Below are 18,759 nucleotides of genomic sequence, written 5' to 3'. Positions count from 1 at the left end.
TGATATCGCCTTTGTATCTTCTTGATTACCCTTCGTACGTTTCCCGGAGCCCTTCAGCCCGATGTGATTTACTCAGATTGTAAGATGACTAACTCCAGTTACCCTGTTCTACAGCCTGTTCCACGAGAAACTACAAGTCGACCTACCCACAACGCACCGTTGACGATCACTGCGCAGCTGACGGTTTGTGGGATTTGTAGTCCAAAACATTTTTCGTGCTGTATTTGAGCTGTCATGTCCTACAATTGATTTTATGTTGCTGCAGGGAGTATATACACACAGACACAGACAGGGGTGAACAAACACTGTCCAATTGGCCATATTGATATAGTGTTGGAGCTGGTCAATCTGGTAGCCAATCTTACCTGATTTTACATTCGATCAGTAAGAGCAGAGCGTGAAGGTAGAATTAGCAGAGCAATAGCACAGTTGTGCATAAAATATTGCAATCCACACAACAAAATGGGAGACATATCAGAGTTCAGAGGTAATGTCAGCATACCAACACATAGGACAAACCCCATCCAACAGGAGTAGCTATCAACGCAAGAGGAAGCTGTCTGAAAGAGGAAGATAATATTACCCAAACGTTTGGTCACTCGTGCCGATGCCAAATGTTTCATTGGTGCCAACAGTGCAAGTCTTGGGCTGTGGACAATTTGAAAATGTATTGTTCTCTGATGAGTCCACCTTCAGTCTTTCCCACATGCCTGTTTTAGTTACAGTGTGGAGAAGCCACAGAGGCTTAATACCTGGACTGCTGGGAAGTACAGTGGATCAGTGATGGTTTGGGCTGCAATACCATGGCATTCCCTACTGTGCTTAATGGGTGTGCCACTGCCAAAGACTACCGAACCATTCTGGAGAACCATGTGCAAACATTGTACGCTGAAGGTGGTGCCGTGTAGCAGCATTATAATGCAACAAATACACACAGCAAAACTTGTGACAGAATGGTTTGATGAACATGAAAGTGAAACAAGAAATCTCCTATGGCCTGCACAGTCACCAGATCTGAATATTATTGAAACACTTGGAGGTGTTTTGAAGGAGTGTATTCAGAAAATGTTTTCCTCCACCAGCACCACATAGTGACCTGACCACTGATCTGGAAGAGGAATGGCTCAAAATCTCTCTGGCCACTTGAAATGAGTGTCCCAAGATGAAATATATTAGATATTTATTATACACCCTTATTAGATTTCTTTCTTATACCCAATGTCTGTCTTGCTATTTTGTTTTTCTAACAGGTGCAGAATCTGAACATGGCATTAGGAATCTGTATGATGAATGATTAAGGTAATATCTCTTCCTCAACTTTTTTTAATTTATTTTTTATGTTTTTACCACTGATTATGAAGTACACAGCAAAATATTGCAGCTTTACTGCATACTGTTGTGTGTAAGATACTAAAACGAGGTTTTATGTCTTATCTGCTTTTAAAATGTACAATTTGGCATGGGGGGGGGGGGAATCTGGGTACGTCCAGTAACGTCATGAAAAGAAGGAGAGGGAGGTCAGGAGAACTAGGCCTACTAAATCAGTCTGTCAAAATGTTCTTTATCAAGAAAGGTTAGTGCAGTCAGTTTATGGATGTAAATGTGATGGGATGCCTAGCCCCCCCTGATCATTTCGCTGGCCGATACTTTAGCGGGAATAGGACACCTAACAATAGCCGCCTCCCGCGGATTAGTGATGGGCGGATCGATCCTGAAGTATCGATACTTCGATACTGACGTGGTATCGAAAAGGATCGATCCTCACATAAAAATATCGATCCAAATGTGTTTTTTTACCAGTCATTTTTTAATTAATTTAGCTCGCAATTCAGTGGGTAAAATAAGCTTCTAAGTGGAAAAATAAGCGAATGTTAGAGGATAATTGTGTAGGATAGAACTTTTTCTCCTAGTCATCTGGATACAAGACAAAACCAATCAATCACAGAGAGCGTTTGATGCTGGTGCTTCGCTGAGCTCACAGGCCCAGTGCGTTTGGGAAAGCCTTGCTTAGATGACAGAGAAACAATCAGGAGTTATTTTGCAATAAACAAACCAAAAGTGTACATAACGTTTCAAAATGTTGACGTCAGTAAGATTTTCTTAATGAAATTAATATTTTTATTCAACAAGGATCGATGCATTAAATTGATCAAAAGTGACAGTCAAGGGTTTTACACTGTTAAAAACAAATCTACTTCATATATATGCTGTTCTTTCAACTTTGTTCCTCAAATAATTTTGCATAAAATGTATCATGGTTTCCACAAACATATGAAACTGTTTTCAACATTGATAATAATAAGAAATGTTTCCTGAGCAGCAAATCAGCATATTAAAATGAAATAACATCATGACTGGAGTAATGATGCCGAAAATTCAGCTTTGATCACATGAATAAATTACAGTTTACTATGGCATAGAAAACAGATAGCCTATGTTAAATTGTAATATTACAGTTTTTACTGTATTTTTGATCAAATAAATGCAGAAGGGAATTAAAAATCTAACAGACCCCAAACTTTTGAACAGTAGGCTAGTACTAGTAGGCTAGTAGTAGGCTAGTACTATAATTAGGGTAGTTTTGTAAAAGTCACTGACTAATTACAGGCGAGTTGAGAGCACAAATCACAAAATATTTAGGCCTAGTGTCATGAAAATGTATTCAGATTTAGCATATTATTGATGCATTCACCTCATAAATCATGACACACTGCTCTAGCACAGCAAAGTGCATACAAGTTCAAGTGCATGCTTTTAAAATGAAAAAGTATCGGTATTGGTATCGGCGATACTGGCCCTGTATTTACTTGGTATCGGATCGATACCAAAATTTGCAGTATCGCCCAACACTACCGCGGATACATCTTGTATACCGGCACCGCGCGAACGATTACCCTCTCAAAGTCCCCTTTTTTTTTTGCACCATTATGTAGTTGTTGGTTATTGTATAATATAACATGCAGAAAAATGCGTGTCACAAGGATTACAGACCTGCCGGCTGATGATGTGATATGTGTAAGAGGACAACACTGTTACTTAAGGATACTTTTATTAGCTTTATTTAATAAAATATTATGCAGTAGCATATTGTCTTCATCGAAATTAAATTTGGGCTGTTTTATTTTAAATTTGACTGCGTTCTTTCATTTCTGAAATTTGAATACCTCAGTTGTTAGAAACGACTGACTGGAAATACATTTGAATAGCTATTTCTAGTAGGCCTCTAGTCGTGCATAGCCTATATCTTGCAGAATGTTAATTATTTTCACAAAATAAGAGGGGTCATAATAAGATATTGTCATGAATAAGATATTTTACATAAATTATGTTTACATGTAGTCCACAAGACAAAAAAAAATTACCCTGTCAAAAGTTTACATACCCTTGATTCTGTGTTGTTACCTGGATGTTCCACATTGGATTTTTTGTTGTGATGGTTGTTCTTGAGTCCCTTGTTTGTCCTGAGCAGTTAATCTGCCCAATGTTCTTAAGAAAAATCCTTCAGTTCCTGCAAATTCTTTAGTTTTCCAGAATATTTAGCATATTTGAACCCTTTCCAGCAGTGACTTTGATTTTGAGATCCATCTTTTCACACTGAGGACAATTGAGGGACTCAAAACACACAACTATTAAAAAAAGGTTCAAACATTCACTGATACTCCAGAAGGAAACACGGTGGCATTAAGAGCTGGGGGGTGAAAACGTTTTGAATTTGAAGATTGAAGGTAAATTGTACTTAATTTGTCTTCCGGGAAACATGTACATATATTCTGTTGCTTCCGAAGGGCAGCACTAAATGAAAAAAATTATATTTAAACAAAATAAGTCAAAATTGGACATCTTCATCCTGTTCAAAAGTGTTCACCCCCCGGCTCTTGTTTCCTTCTGGAGCATCACCTACAGCTTAACTTCAACCTTAGTGTAGCACATCCTGATATATTGTGGGGTGGGTTTTGCGCTTAACTGGTTTGGAGAAACAATCTTGGAAAAAAATATTATAAAACGTCAAAAAATGTAGTATGCAAAAATAATGAAGCAATGTTTTAGCCAATAAATCGTGTATTTATAATTGAAAAATTTTGAGTTTGTATGAGACCATAATTAGCCCTATTTATTTTCAAATGGCTCATCCATTCAGTCTTTAGAATTTCAGTTTGGAGGGCGGAATTCAAGTTTTCTAATTAAGGTGTTGATTAAAATACACAGAATAAGAAAACAAATGTTGTTGTGTAATTGGAATTTATTTCAGGGTTATTATACTTAACTAAAACTAAAACCATTAAAACATTTCGGACACTTGAAATAAAATAAATGTTAAATAAAATAAAATATAAATGAAAAATTATGTTCAACTAGTTGCCAAGGCAACATTTCTCATTTTCATTTAGTTTAACTTGAGGTACTAAAATAATGAAAACTATAAATAAAAGTGAATACAAACACTATTGACCTTCAAAAATACAAATAATTACGACAAAAACGCATTACAAAATGACTAAAATGTAACCATTTTGCTGTGTGACAACTAGCCCCGACCTCCCCTATAATGCCCGATGTTGTGTGTGTGTATATATATATATATATATATATATATATATATATATATAGGGAACATTTTATTATAAAAACTGAACTTTTCTAATTTACATTTATATTATTCTGTGTGACATCTTATTGTTTTTCATCTTTGAGAATTTCTGAATAGATGTAAGATGTTGAACAGGTTGTTCTGGTGAGTTCAGTCTTAACATTTGATGAATACAAGTTGTATTTTAGTTCAAACAACATCTACCATTTTAACATCAACATCTGCCATTCAGCAGAATGGGTTGCATGCACTGATCCAAACAAAGCCCACTTCCTTAAATTAGACTTATTTGAGATTTCCTAAATGAAATAGAGGCCCTTAAATGTGATGCATTTGACCATTGTCATTCAAATGAGCACCCCACCATGTTTCACTGCTGTGTAAGACTTTCGTGCACTGATGGTTGCAGAAAGGCAAGCAACACAGCAACACATTAGACCGAAGCAATCAAACCCAAGTTAACTGATAACTTCCTGTATTTGTAAGAGGAAGACAACATCAGACCCTCTGAATCACTCGCAGAGCGAGACCTTGCTCTCGCATGGTAATGTCAGTAGTCCTTTTGTGTGCAGCAGTGCCGCCCCTCCCCCTCTCAATCTCCCACCCAGACCCACACAGTACAATGTGTGCTCTTTGTAGGCAAGCCTGTAACTGGACGCCAGGTAGTCTGTGATTGGCTGAGACGGGGCCCTCTCTCCCCCGTCTTCTTTTTCTGGTGCATATGCATGAGATAGCAGGCTGGTGTGTGCCTGTGCAGCTGCTTGTTCCAGACAGGAAAAGAGAGGGAGAGAAACAGGAGCGAGACATTGGGGAAGGTTAGAGGAAGAGGAATTGAGAAAGGAAATCGGGTGAGGAGACGGAGGGCGACTGTGATTGGGGGGGGGTTGTGGTAGCCATGTCTATTTTCTGTTTGTCTGGCTGGCTATGAGATCAGGCAGCCATGGCCATGTCACTGAGCGCCGACGATGAGGATTACGACTCGGACACGGCCGAACAGGTCAGCACACTCTCTCTCTCTCTCTTTCTCCACATACACACAAACAATTAGCTGCCTTCTCAGGTTCCCTTCCTCGTAGCACCATGCCCACATTTGAAACAAGGCATGTTTTTTTTCTCCACCTCCTTCTACTTTCTTCACCTTCCTTACCATCTTTCTTCTCTTTCCCTGAAACAGTTAGTAATAGGACATTGTAGGATTGTGTAGTAATAAGACTGGAGAGGTTTCCATGCGACAGGAAAGAAAACGCATACAATAGAGAAGAGTGGTATCACCACTGAGCCGCTGTCTTATTGTTTGTCTCCATTGAGCCTCAGCTATCAGTTTTGATTGGTTTGACACATGCATGCTTTCTTCAGAAAGACTTGCTTTAAGGAAAAAAGCATGTTCCTTTCACTTTACCTTTGTGTTTGGATGTGGTTTTTACTGGTTTGTCTCATTTGTTTGGTTGGGAGAACTGAAATGTTGTAGATAGTAGACTTTTTGGGTTGTGATGTACTCTGACTTTCACACATGTGCAGGGTTTTTAGGGAGTGAATCCTGTATTAAAGGAAGACTAAAGTTCCTCCAAGCAGCAGCATGACTGGACATGTGTTGCCCTTAAGTTCCCTTCCCATGATGCATTGCTGCTTAAACTGTTTTCTAGGAAATGGAACATCATGCTTGGTTTGTTGTTTTTAAGTGCAGACAAAATCTAGACCAGGAAACTTTTTTTCTTTTGCACCCATTTGAAAGGTTAAAAAAGAATTAGCCTAGGTACACGTAGGTGAACATAACATGCTGATTTGTGCAACAGTCATATAGTCATAATCAGTATAGATAACAGTCATATAGAACACATAGACATATATAAACCTATTTTGGTGTGAGGTAGCATGCACATATATGGATATCACTGAACCAAGTAGGCCACGTGTGCTCACTAACAATGTGTGCATTTCAAATCTCTTAATCCCTGTTGTGATGTATAACTGGGTCTTGAATCTTTAAAACAGTTTCTTTGGCTGTTGAAGACTGGGGGAGGGGAGGAGCAAAGTGTGTGTTTTTGGGGGGACAATAGAGGGAGGGGGGATGCCTGGCTGCTCTTGGGCCCCCTGTCTGGGTTCATCTTGGGTAGTCTATAAGTCAAATTATACATTTGCTAAGACTCTTTTTGGTCTAAAGGTGCGGTCATATTAGTTCGGCGAAATTTCACGGACGAAAAGCGGTCTATTGGTGAAGTGATGTAGTAAGTACATTTCACTCAGAAGTCGCTTTCAAACCTAACAACTTTCTGTCGGTTATCATAGTGAATCCACCAGACCAACTTGAACCCATGGGGAAATCTTTGGGCCTGATCAAATGGATTCCTCTTGAAATGACAGAATTTCTTAGAAATTTGGCTAAACACCGGTAAATGTGACCGCACCTTAAAGCTTTAATAGATTAGACTGATTTACACAAATTGCACAGTGCTTTGATCTTCAAATATTTGTTTCTTCCACAGAGCACCTCAACAAAGTTCAACAAAGTTTTCATTGACTTGGTCATCACTATTGTGCAGAGGCGGTAGTTTTCTCTCTTCTGCAAGATCACTGGTTGCAATGAGGCCTTATGACTCATTGGGTCCTTTGACTTGTGTCATGGCATGGGCATTATACATTTCCAAGAATTAGACATAAACTCTCACCCATGCCTATAAACATATTCACACACACTGTAATTATGCTTCCATTGGTGTGTACATGGGATGATGTGTGGTTGATCTCATCTACAACATGAATGAGTGTTTTTGGTGAATAGCGTGTTTGTTTGTGATGCATTCTAGTCACATTGTGTGACCAAACTTCATTTCCTATCATTCTTTGTGGCAGATAAATAAAATCACTTGAATGGACATCACAGTGTAATTATTATTTCCAAACTCATAAATGGGATCTTCCCATGAGGGCTTGAATGCCACCGCAACAGATGATGCAAGTGGATTTTCCAGAATGGAGAATAATTATAGGTGGATTTAGTTTGGATAAAACATGTCTAGGTGAATTGCTTGCTGACAGGAATGAAGAGCCTTGAGGAGGAAACATTATGTCCTTATGTGTAGACCATTGTGACAGAATGATTCCTTCAAGACCAAATTGCAGATCATAGATTGAAGACTATTGATTGGTGGAATATTACGACCAGCCTTCAGAAGACAATAAAAGGAATGAGGCTCCTCAGAAAGTACAGTCTGTGCTATTTGTTTATTCGTGTATTTTGCTGGACTCAGAGGTATCTATGTAGATGGATCTAAGGTTCACATCTAGCCTATTGATGTTGCAACGTATAATGGAAGAGTAACTGGAGAACATCTGAATGAGCTGGTGTCTAATCTAGGATCAGCTTCATCAGTCCAAACAGTCATTTGTTTGAGGTAGAGATTACGTCTTAGATCCTCATACATGTGTATCCATTGGACAGCTGATGAATACTGCTTGCGATAGAGCATTCTTTTTGAAATGACTATCTTTCATATTGGGTTCCACACTCGGACAGCAGGAATAGAGGTCACAGCTGTGATGTATCACTCCAAAGCACAAAAACACTGTTGTGCTCTATAGTAAGCATTCTTATAGTCTGCAGTCTGTCCCGCTCTGCGGTTCCCTGAATCTGTTGTGATGAAACATAGTGCCAGGGAATTGTTGTGTTCTAGTTGTTTTGGTGTGAAGGAAATGGTGTTGTATGGAAGAAAACAGGGTTTTGCAAGGGCAAGAATACCTCTACGGCAGTATTTGCTTTCAATGTCTGAAATGTTCCATTAAGATGAATATAACACCATTGATCTTGACTGTATTTCAGTTTTACAGTGCTTCTATTTAGTCCCTCAGAGGAAATATCTCAGAGGAAATATCACAGATGAAATGCAATTGGAAATGAAATCATAAAAACAGGATGTTTAACCCAATCGTCAACCACTTCCCCCTTCTGAGCCAATTAAATGTTGAATAGAAGTATTCCTTCACTCCACCAGTCAGCAAGAACCACTGTGTTGCCATGGTTACATTGCAGAAGGACAGACTTCCAGTACTGCACTGCAGTTTTGTGCTTGTGTTGTAATGTATTTATTATCTGAGCTGAGGAGGCAAGACAGTGACACTGTGTAATGGAGAAAGCTGATATTAGGAGTATTTTAGAGAGGATGATGATGATGCTAATATCAGACATAGTAATGTTAAGCAAGATGCTGTACAGTGGGAAAGAAAAATGCAAGCTTGACGTAATAAAGAACAAATTGTTCTCACACATATGCATCTGTAGCACCGGGTACCAGTGAAAATCCCCTTTCTCCTTTAAAAAAACCCTGCAGAAACCCTTTGCTAAATCTGTAATTGGATCGTTAGTCACTTCGGATAAAAGCATCTGCTAAATGTAATGTAAATTAAGATTAAATCACATTACTATGCAACGTAATTTACTCTCCTAAGAAAATGTAAATGTCGACCTAATGCTAGTTTTCAGTATATTATATGCTATATGTTATACTGGGCTATCTGGAAATCATTTTTTATCTTGATTTGGCTTTGTTGGCCATTTCATTTATCAAAATAGTACCGATTGCACCATGGCTCAGTGAGTCAGAGATTAATATACAGTAATGCTAGACCAGAGTCCTGACCTTCACTTTCTGTATTTGCAGCTAGGTAGTATTTTAAATATTATTACGTATCCAAAGTACTATTTCACACGATCTCCTCTGTAACCAGAACAAATTTGCTGGAATCCACCATTTCTGCTGCTTATTACTACATTAGAGAGCAATCACAGTGATCCAAATAACAGAGCAGCATAATTAAGTTTTTAAATGGGTTATATTTCAATAGCTGAGCTGCATATGCAATTCAACAGAGATACACAGTCGAGTAAGAGGTGATGATAAACAATAGCTTTCAAATGTTGGAAATCTCAAGGGTGGAAGAATAAAGGATATGAACATAGATTATTTTGATTTGAAGCATATAGCGCATAGTGCAGTAGATTCATACAGGGATGGTGGGTGGGTAAACAAGAGGGACTGGATAGAGCTTTGAAACAATGGAGAGCTGTATAATGTGCAGAATGAAGTCATTGACAGAAGAGCACCTGTGAAACTCAACACGTATTTCTACCAGTGAGCTGATCACATTTGAACCAGGTGCCTGTGCCATTTTTTATATATATTTTTGCCAAGCAAATGGTATAAAGGAGACCATGTGGGATGCATTTCTTGCTATGTTTATTAGCAACATTAAACCAACAGCCAATTTAGCCTATTAGCATCCAACAATACAGCAAAATTAGGTGTTTACTATCAAACCTCATATACCAGCTCATAACAAAATTCAGAACCAATTTCAGTCCTGTTCCCAGGTGTCTAGTACACATAAAATGGCAAGTTTGAAATGCAAATGTAAAACAATACACTTAATAAAAGTATCATCAAAATTGTCAGATTGTACTTTTAAAAGCATGTAGGAGATTCTTCTGTTTTAGGCCTCAAATTAGCCTTTGGACTGAAGCTGGACCCTATTTTAGTGTTTGATGGGAAGCAGTTCTTCTACATGGCTGTCTTCTATTTTAACTTTATAGTTTAATTTCCATTCTTTTTTTTCCATTAGCAACGGCTACCCAACAGACCCAAGCCTAAAATGGCTGCATCAACAGCAACAACTCCAGCAGCAACCACATCTTCATCCACTGCTACAGCGGTCAAGCTCCCATCCAATCGAACCTCCTCTGGCGCTCGCCGCAGGCGCACACGATGCCGGAAGTGCGAGGCATGTGTGCGGACGGAATGTGGAGAGTGTCACTTCTGTAAGGACATGAAGAAGTTTGGAGGACCTGGTCGAATGAAACAGTCTTGCATTATGAGACAATGTATAGCGGTAAGAAACTCAATTCAAACCAACACTGAGATGATTCATGAACCAAATGTAATACATTAAATCAAAACCCCATTTCAGATTTTTTTTCCTTGAGAGACACCCATTTTTAGACTCAATATGATGTAGGAACAGTCTTTGTGAGGAATCTACTTTAGCCAGACCTCAGCGCTGTTTATCTTAATTTCATTGAAATTAACCACTTACTTCATAGAGCAAATGTATGAGGAACTGGAAGATGTAGATGTAGTTGATCTCATCAAACTGAGATCCAGAAGATATGCCTGAACTTTACAACCAAATTAAGTTAACTGTAATCAGTGGCGGAGCCACTATTTTCATAGGGGTGGCCAGGCAAGGGCCAGCAACCAGTCTGGGGTGGCACAGAAATCTTAATTATTTTATCATAAAAAATAATTTGATAATGTATTGGACTGTTTTAGTGCCTACACAACTGAATAAAGTTAATTTGTACTTAATTGTAATTGAGATAGTAGTGAATTAGGAATCATGGAATACTGAGTGAATTTTATATTTTTTTATTATTACCCACCACCTCATATTAAAATTAATTAAATGGTAATAAAAGGGCACACACTATAGCTAAAGTTCAACTTGCTCAGTAAGCTTGGTTCTGGTTCTCAAAATATCCAATAGCTTGTTCTACATTGTTGCATCTTCATGGATGAGATAACATGCAGATAAATACTGTAGTCCAAAGATTATTCAACCTTCAATGCGTTTTATTTAATCAATGAACTCTTCAACCAATTCTGAGTTTGTCAAAAAAAAGTTTAACTTTCTATATTAGTTGTCAAAATAAATAATTGCAACAGTTCTGTCATACCTAAATTAAAAAGGAAAACAAAAGTTCTGTTGTTTTCGGCAGAAGTCAACAGCACATGATGTAAAATGTTATGTTTTTCATAATGTAATGTTGCCAGAATGTAAAATTAGTTATTTTATGGATTTAAAAATTATACATTTTTGTTTGTCCATTACAAATTAACGCAAAATGAATGCCTATCGTCTAGTACAAATGCACAGTGCTCACATTTATTTGGACATTAAAACATTACATATCAGTTTGTGCCTTATATTGTGATCTCACATAGCAGAATATTTTAATCCAGACACATGTGACGCATCTATAACAAATACATGCATGCAGTTTTGACAGCTTTAATCGCCTTTTTGATTCTTACATGAGTTAATTGACGACAACTATGGCTACAGCACGCCGCATTTGCGCGTGATGTGCGTATCGCAAGCACAGTACAATGGCTGTCAGCCGTATGACAGAAAAGTTAGTTAGTTTTACTGACATTTGACCTGACAACATCTCATCTTACCGAAGATAGCCAACTGAATAAGGACAACGCCCCCTTTTCTCAGCATCTGACAGAAGTGTCAGAAGCTTTCACACACATCTTCTAAAATAAAAATAGCATCAGAAAAAAAGAGAATTACGTTTGTTGTTGACTGCACACTATTTGACTTACTCAAAACAGTCTTGCAACCCACCAGTTGAGAAAGATTGACTCTATATTTACTATGTGCATATTACTGTCTGATGTTCTGCTGAAGCTCATTCGGCACTCGCACATTTCCGCACTCGTTTGACTTGCGCCTGGCGCTGAGGTGAAGTTGGAGTGTGCTACTGAAAAGTCTCACGTTTTTTGTGGTCTTAAAGTGATTGTCAAGTTGAATTTTTGTCAATAAAAAAAGAAACAGAAACAGCAGTTGTGAGAGGGGTGGTCAAAGGGGTGGCCAAGCTTAGACCCTGGCCACCCCCTAGCTCCGCCAGTGACTGTAATTCAGTTGAATAGTCAGTTTAATTTAATTAACCATCACCTTAAAATGTGTTTACCCAAATATGCGTGTGTTATTTGATTAAATTCATGTTGTTTTTTAACCACAATTTTTCAAAAATGTTGAGATTCTGGATGTTAATGTGTTGGCATGTGATTCCACAGCCTGTGTTGCCGCACACAGCAGTGTGTGTGGTGTGTGGTGAAGCCGGCAAAGAAGACACACTTGATGATGAAGATGAAAAATTTAACGCCATGCTCATGGAGTGCTCTATCTGCAACGAGATTGTCCACCCAAACTGCCTCAAGGTCAGACTGCCCGAACCCTAACCTAACCACTGACTTAAGAACTGTTCTAAAGTAAATGGATTGCAGTGTATACTGTGCTCTCTTGTTTTGCGTGGGCACAAAGGGAAGGAAGAGATTAGACGTGAAGTGCATGTTAGTGGGTGGCTCTGTTTTTAACACTCTTTAGTTCCCCTTTAGTGTGTGGGGGTGTAATGTATTCACATTACTTGACTAAAGTGTGTCTTCATAAACGTTCTTAGACATCTCTTCTGCTCTAAGTTCGGTCTCTTGCCTAAACAGGTGAAGGATGCAGCTGGGGTAGTAAATGATGAGCTTCCTAACTGCTGGGAATGTCCAAAATGCAATTATGCTGGGAAAACTGGAAAAGTGAGTATTTGGGGAACAGCAGTACAGTGGTTTGGTACTCTAAAAATTGAGTTACAAAGATTTAAAAAGAATATTGGAGTGTTTATCAAAGTCCTTTATTATGAGTTGTGGTTTGCAGTGATATGTTTTTGTAACTTTTTTTCATTCATTTCATAGTACTTTTTTAACTTGTTGCCTCACATATTTAGTTCCTGTTTTAGTTTCTTACAAAAAGCATTAAGCATCACTCAGAATGACAAGGCCATAAGCAAACTGCCAAACCAAATCTAGATGCAAATAAAATGCAAATAGTCGTGTTGTGATCATTTTAATTCAGTTAAGTTACTGACAGGTTGTCAAGCTCTTCCTTTTAATATAAACTCTGAAATGTTTTAGCAATTAAATAGGAAATGTCATATATTATACTAATTCATGCTTGCTGAACAGTTTATAATAATCATAAGGTATAAAGTTGTCTTTTGTATTTTCTTGCCACTCTTTGGCCTGCAAGCAAAAACGGGGCCCAGGCTTTAAGTACGCATCCAACCTGCCAGGGTCCCTGCTGAGGGAGCAAAAAGCAGGTCGTGACGGTAGAGAGGAAGGGGACCAGACATTGACCGGTGCAGCATCCATCAAAAGGAAGAGTGAGAGGGAGGAAACTCCCAGGCTGAAGAATGAGGATCTGCCCTCACGTCTACCCCCACTCTTGACCCCCAGTGGCCTGCCAAGACCACGATCCGAAGTTCCCAACTTCTTGAGGAAGAAGAGGAAGTTATTTGATGACGATGAAGAGGAAGAGGAAGCTAGTTCTAAAAAGAAGGTAACATTTATACAGACAAGCATTATTTGCATAAACAAATCTGCTGTAGTTTTTCATTTAGTAACTTTGTTGTCACATTTTTAGCCGAAGAAACCCTGGAGGTCTGAAGAGCCTTTGATTCCCAAACTCTCTCACATGAGAACAGAAGAGGAGGAAGACAACTCTGATGAGGAGGAAGAGAGGCAGGAGAAGCGAGAACCGCCTCGCCGATCATTTAAGAAAGACTACAGCACAGTGAGAAAAGAGGAAGTGCATGAAGAAGAGAGACGGGAGGAGAGAGATTCACCTTTCAGATCCCTAAAGGAGTTTAACACCCTAAAGAAAGAAGAAGACCAAGAAGAAGACAAAGACGAAGATGATGAGGAAGAGGAGGATGAGAGTAATGGCAAGCGAGTCAGGGACAGCAGCCCTGCACTGAAGAACCATTCTTTATCGCTTGAGAGTGACGCATCACGGTGCAGCTCCCCAAGGGCAGGGCCGAGCAGTGAAGGCAGTGAGACGCAAGAAAAGGCACCACGTCCTCGGGCGAGGCGACACCGGCGCAAGCCCCCTAACCGCCAGCTTAGCGCAGAACTCAGCAAGCAGCTTAACATGGAGATCCGTCGCACGGAGCATTCACTGGCCAATGAGAACCAGCAGCCACTCAAGAGTGAACCCGAGGACAGCGAGAACGAGGAACCAAAGAGAGGCTTACGCAACGGGACTACAGGGAATGTAGGAGGAGGAGGTGGAGGAGTAGAAAGGGGAGCAGGCGGAGAGGGAGGAGGGGAGCGACCACACTTACGAGCAAGGGAGATGAACGGGACGTCTTGGGAGCTGCGGCACTTCTACCCTCCTCAGATCACCCCACTTGGCTTGAACCGCAGTTCACCTACAGTCAGACCACTTCCTGCACGTTCCCCTCCCAAGTGTGTTCAGATGGAGCGGCATGTGATCCGGCCACCTCCAATCTGCCCTCCACCTGATAGGCTACCACTAGCTGATGGGCGTAATCACATTGCTCCCAGAGAAGCGTGGTTGGCTATCTTCAGTCACTTGAGCCACCGTGAACTTTGTGTGTGCATGCGCGTGTGCAGGACATGGAATCGCTGGTAAGAAAACCTAAAGACTGGTTTATCTTTTCACACTTCAAACTTGAGACTTCTTATCTCTGGCCCTGTCCCAAATGTCACCCTCAACTCTTCCGGTCTTTCTCAATTAGTTTACACTTTGGTGACATAATGTTGCAAGGACAGTTTAGTTTACAGTGTTTCCCAACTCTATTCCTAGTGGCACACCAACAGAACACATTTTCGAACTCTTCCTATTCAAACACCTGTTTCAACTCATCAGCTCCAAGCACACATGTGCAAGCAAAGGCCATGAGAATTGGAAGTACCATTTTGGGACAGGTCCTATGTACAATTATTACAATGACATTTTATAGTTGGTCACTCTTAGAGCTGTGGATTTGTGGTTTTAATTAACATCTTTTTATTTATCTGTTTAGGTGTTGTGACAAGAGATTGTGGACTCATATCGATTTGAAGCGCTGTAAGTCCATCACACCACTCATGCTGAGTGGGATAATTCGCAGACAGCCCATCACTTTGGACTTGAGCTGGACCAACATCTCCAAGAAGCAATTAAGCTGGCTAATTAACCGACTACCAGGTCAGTGTTCATGTGAGCAAGATTGTAGATCCACGTCATCCAAACCTGTGCAGCTATCACTAAATGCTTGTGTGTTTGGATACAGGACTGAGGGTGCTCCTCCTATCGGGCTGTTCATGGGTGGCCGTTTCGGCTCTCTGCACATCCAGCTGTCCTCTACTGCGTACTCTAGATCTGCAGTGGGTGGAGGGGCTCAAAGACCCCCAGATGAGGGACCTACTATCCCCTCCGACTGACAACAGACCAGGTATTATACAACACTTCAGATCGATATGCGCATATCCAAGACCCAGAATCAAATGCATACAATACAGTGACTTAATCAGATGGCATATTCTCTAATTTGGCTTTCTCTAACAGGTCAGATGGACACACGCAGCAAACTACGGAATGTTACCGACCTGCGTCTGGCTGGTTTGGACATCACGGACTGCTCTCTGCGTCTCATAATTAAAAATATGCCTCTACTCTCCCTTCTGGACTTGAGTTACTGCAACCATATCAATGACCAGTCAGTAAACCTGCTGACTGCTGCAGGGACCACCACTAGAGACTCCCTAACCGATGTCAACCTTTCTGGTAATTGCACTGTTTAAATATTTAGTCACAAATCCCATTTGTAATACTATAACAAATGCTTTCAAACTGTTACTATTCACCACAAGTTAATATCCCTTTTTCACCAACACAGTGCTGGTGCCAATGTCCGATCTTGAACTGTTGTTTCCACCAAAGATAATTTGGCTTCTTATTGTTCTCTTAAGGCTAATTCACACTGCTCCAACACCAAAAGATATGTTCACTGCGTTTGATTGGGTCAGTATGTTACCCCTGTTGGTGTCTGTTGCAGTTGGTCGGCGTATGTTTTCACCAATTGAAGTTGTTTAATCTGCATTTGTCAGTCGTAGAATGTCTTAGCAGTGATGTAATGGGGCCAGTTGCATAAACTGGTAAGACTAGTCTTACAAATTAGTCATCAATTTTTTTTCTTTAAGACTGTTCATATCTTTTTCAAGTCAGTTACATAAAAACGTAGATTGGTCTAATTTGATAACGAAAAGTAAGACTGATTACCCCAACTAACTGCTAGTTGTTCGCACTAGTTCTTAAGACACTTAGGTGGTGGTGGCGCAATGGATAAGACACATGCCTTTGGTGTGAGAGACCCAGGTGCGAATCCACTGTGAGACACCAATGTGTCCCTGAGCAAGACACTTAACCCCTAGTTGCTCCAGAGGCGTGCGACCTCTGACATAATTAGCAATTGTAAGTCGTTTTGGATAAAAGCGTCAGCTAAATGAATAAATGTAAATGTAAATGTAAGACACAGTCTTGACATAATGGCTATATTTATGCAACTGGCCCCTGATGATTGTCACATTGGTTGAAATCTGGTTTCTGCAGTGTGAACTGGTCTCGAACCAAAAACATTAGCAGCTAGCAGGCGAGAAAATGCAGCAATCACTTAAAAGTTTCCAAAACAACAACTCAGTCTGGCTACACTGACACAAAAAATTATCTCATTTTAATCAGTGAAGCTGTCAACTCAGGAAGCATCCAATGAGGGCAGGTTATGTCATTTGGCTCATAAGATTTGTGGGCCTGTTCAGGGTGAGATCCCCAGGCACCAGCACTATTTCAGTGAAAAATGCATAACAGTTACTCTGTGGGGACCTATCAAAACAATTACTTAAATGTTAAACCTGTGTACCACAGGAGTTGCATTGGTTTACTTAGGACCATAGGAGTCTAATACTGTAAAACTCTTAATTCCCCCTCACTGATTACTGATCTCTTCTTTCTGAATTCTCTTTAGTGTGCAACAGGGTCACTGATCAATCACTGAGTTACTTCAAACGCTGCGGAAGCATCTGCCGCATTGACCTGCGATTTTCCAAGCAGGTGAGCCGACAGGCATGTGAGCGCTTCATTGCTGAGATGTCGGTCATCGTTCCCTTCAAACTGCAAGAGGATAAACTGCTCCAAAAACTACACAGCACCCCCTAGTGTCTGGGAGGAAATGAACACCAGTCTAAAATGATACCATGTATCAGGTGCACTCATGTGTTCGGACTGAAACTGGATTCGCACACTTAAAAAAAAAAAAAAAGCACTGCAACACGTATGTGGACAAAGCGTTTGGTCATCTTCTTTCAAACTGGAGAGAAGAGCAGACATATTGTACTTAAAGGCACATAATTCTGCTCCTATTCTGAATGGTGGATTCTAATGATGATGGACTTTATTCTTCAAATTCTGTTAATCTTTAAGAGGAGATTTATGTGTTATTACCAGGAAATTGTATTTAAATGGTGGTGTAGTAAAAATCAGAGGAAGCAATGGGTATATATACACACACTTAATCAATGAGAGAGTAAGCATGATTGTACATTATTCAAAACCCTCCAAACAAATTTTTTGTACAAAAGATGTATCAGTTCAGATTTCTGTGCTATATTTGGTTCAGTCCTGGATATATGTATTGTTCTTATTTTGTTTTTTAATATAATGGAATTTTTAAATATCTCTGTCCATTTTATGTAATCAGTATTGGAACGTTCCAGTCTGATCAGCATTTTCAGTCATGAGTTTTGACTGCTTTGAATTTCAAGTACTTGCTGTTCTTATCTCAAACAGGTATAGAAGTGGAATTTGTTATTATGAGGTCTATTTATAAACCAGTGCCATATTCCATCTATTGTTTTAAAGTTCTAACAGGCAAGCCTTCAGCTATCAGAAGGCTATATTTCATAGCTATGCCTGTGTAGAGCACAGCTCTACAAGTGTTGAACCAAACAAATTGCTGATCATTTAATCTTGTTAGCAAGTAATTTGTTTTGTTCAACATATCAGGTAGTTCTGCATTTTTTCCCCATGAGGTCAAAAAAGACTTTGCTGAACCTCCATGCAGTATTTGTCGGAGTCATCATGTGCTTTTTATTCCTTCCACAGTGATTATTATTGTAAAATGGTAACTGTTATGATGACAGATGATTTTAATGGTGTGTATTATTGTGAGTTTTGTCTCAGGATATTTACTGTCAGAAAGAGGGAGTCTGCCATTTGATCTAAGCCACCATACTTGTACCACTATAAATTAAGGCGTTTTTTGCCATCTAAAACATTGTAATGTACATTCGGCTATTTATATTTGTATGTAATTAAAAAAATGTACCGTGAGCCATTTGAAAAAGTAAGTTATTTTTCAAACCCCCCCAAAAACAAATGTAAATGTGCGTGTATTAGAATAACTTCAAATATGAAATTTAAAATGTTGCTTAAAGCAGGGAACAATTTAAAGCCAATGTGAACATTGTGTGTCAATGTCTTAATTTTTCCCACTAGGAAATATCTAA

At 39.5% G+C, this 18,759-nt stretch overlaps 1 protein-coding gene across 6 annotated transcripts; it reads left to right on the top strand.

Moving 5' to 3' along the window:
- Positions 1–44: 44 nt before the first annotated feature.
- kdm2ba (lysine (K)-specific demethylase 2Ba) lies at positions 45–18,583 on the top strand. 6 transcript variants are annotated; one of them, XM_082188413.1, is made up of 11 exons: positions 45–183; positions 1,251–1,299; positions 10,202–10,468; positions 12,442–12,585; positions 12,865–12,951; positions 13,403–13,750; positions 13,835–14,841; positions 15,240–15,403; positions 15,489–15,650; positions 15,764–15,982; positions 17,220–18,583. In XM_082188413.1, the coding sequence occupies exons 2-11, from the start codon at positions 1,291–1,293 to the stop codon at positions 17,408–17,410; spliced, it is 2,598 nt and encodes an 865-aa protein (XP_082044539.1). In that variant the 5' UTR covers positions 45–183; positions 1,251–1,290; the 3' UTR covers positions 17,411–18,583. The 6 variants fall into 6 exon arrangements, with proteins under 6 accessions (XP_082044539.1, XP_082044540.1, XP_082044538.1 ...); XM_082188414.1 differs by lacking the exon at positions 45–183 and having other exon boundaries at positions 974–1,299; XM_082188412.1 differs by lacking the exons at positions 45–183; positions 1,251–1,299 and adding an exon at positions 5,146–5,585 and having other exon boundaries at positions 13,442–13,750.
- Positions 18,584–18,759: the final 176 nt, after the last annotated feature.

This window comes from Leuciscus leuciscus (genome assembly GCF_965113295.1).
Source record: "Leuciscus leuciscus genome assembly, chromosome: 13".
Classification (NCBI taxonomy): domain Eukaryota; kingdom Metazoa; phylum Chordata; class Actinopteri; order Cypriniformes; family Leuciscidae; genus Leuciscus; species Leuciscus leuciscus.
The sequence above is the reverse complement of the archived record's forward strand: the minus strand, read 5'-3'. Positions and strand labels throughout refer to the sequence as shown.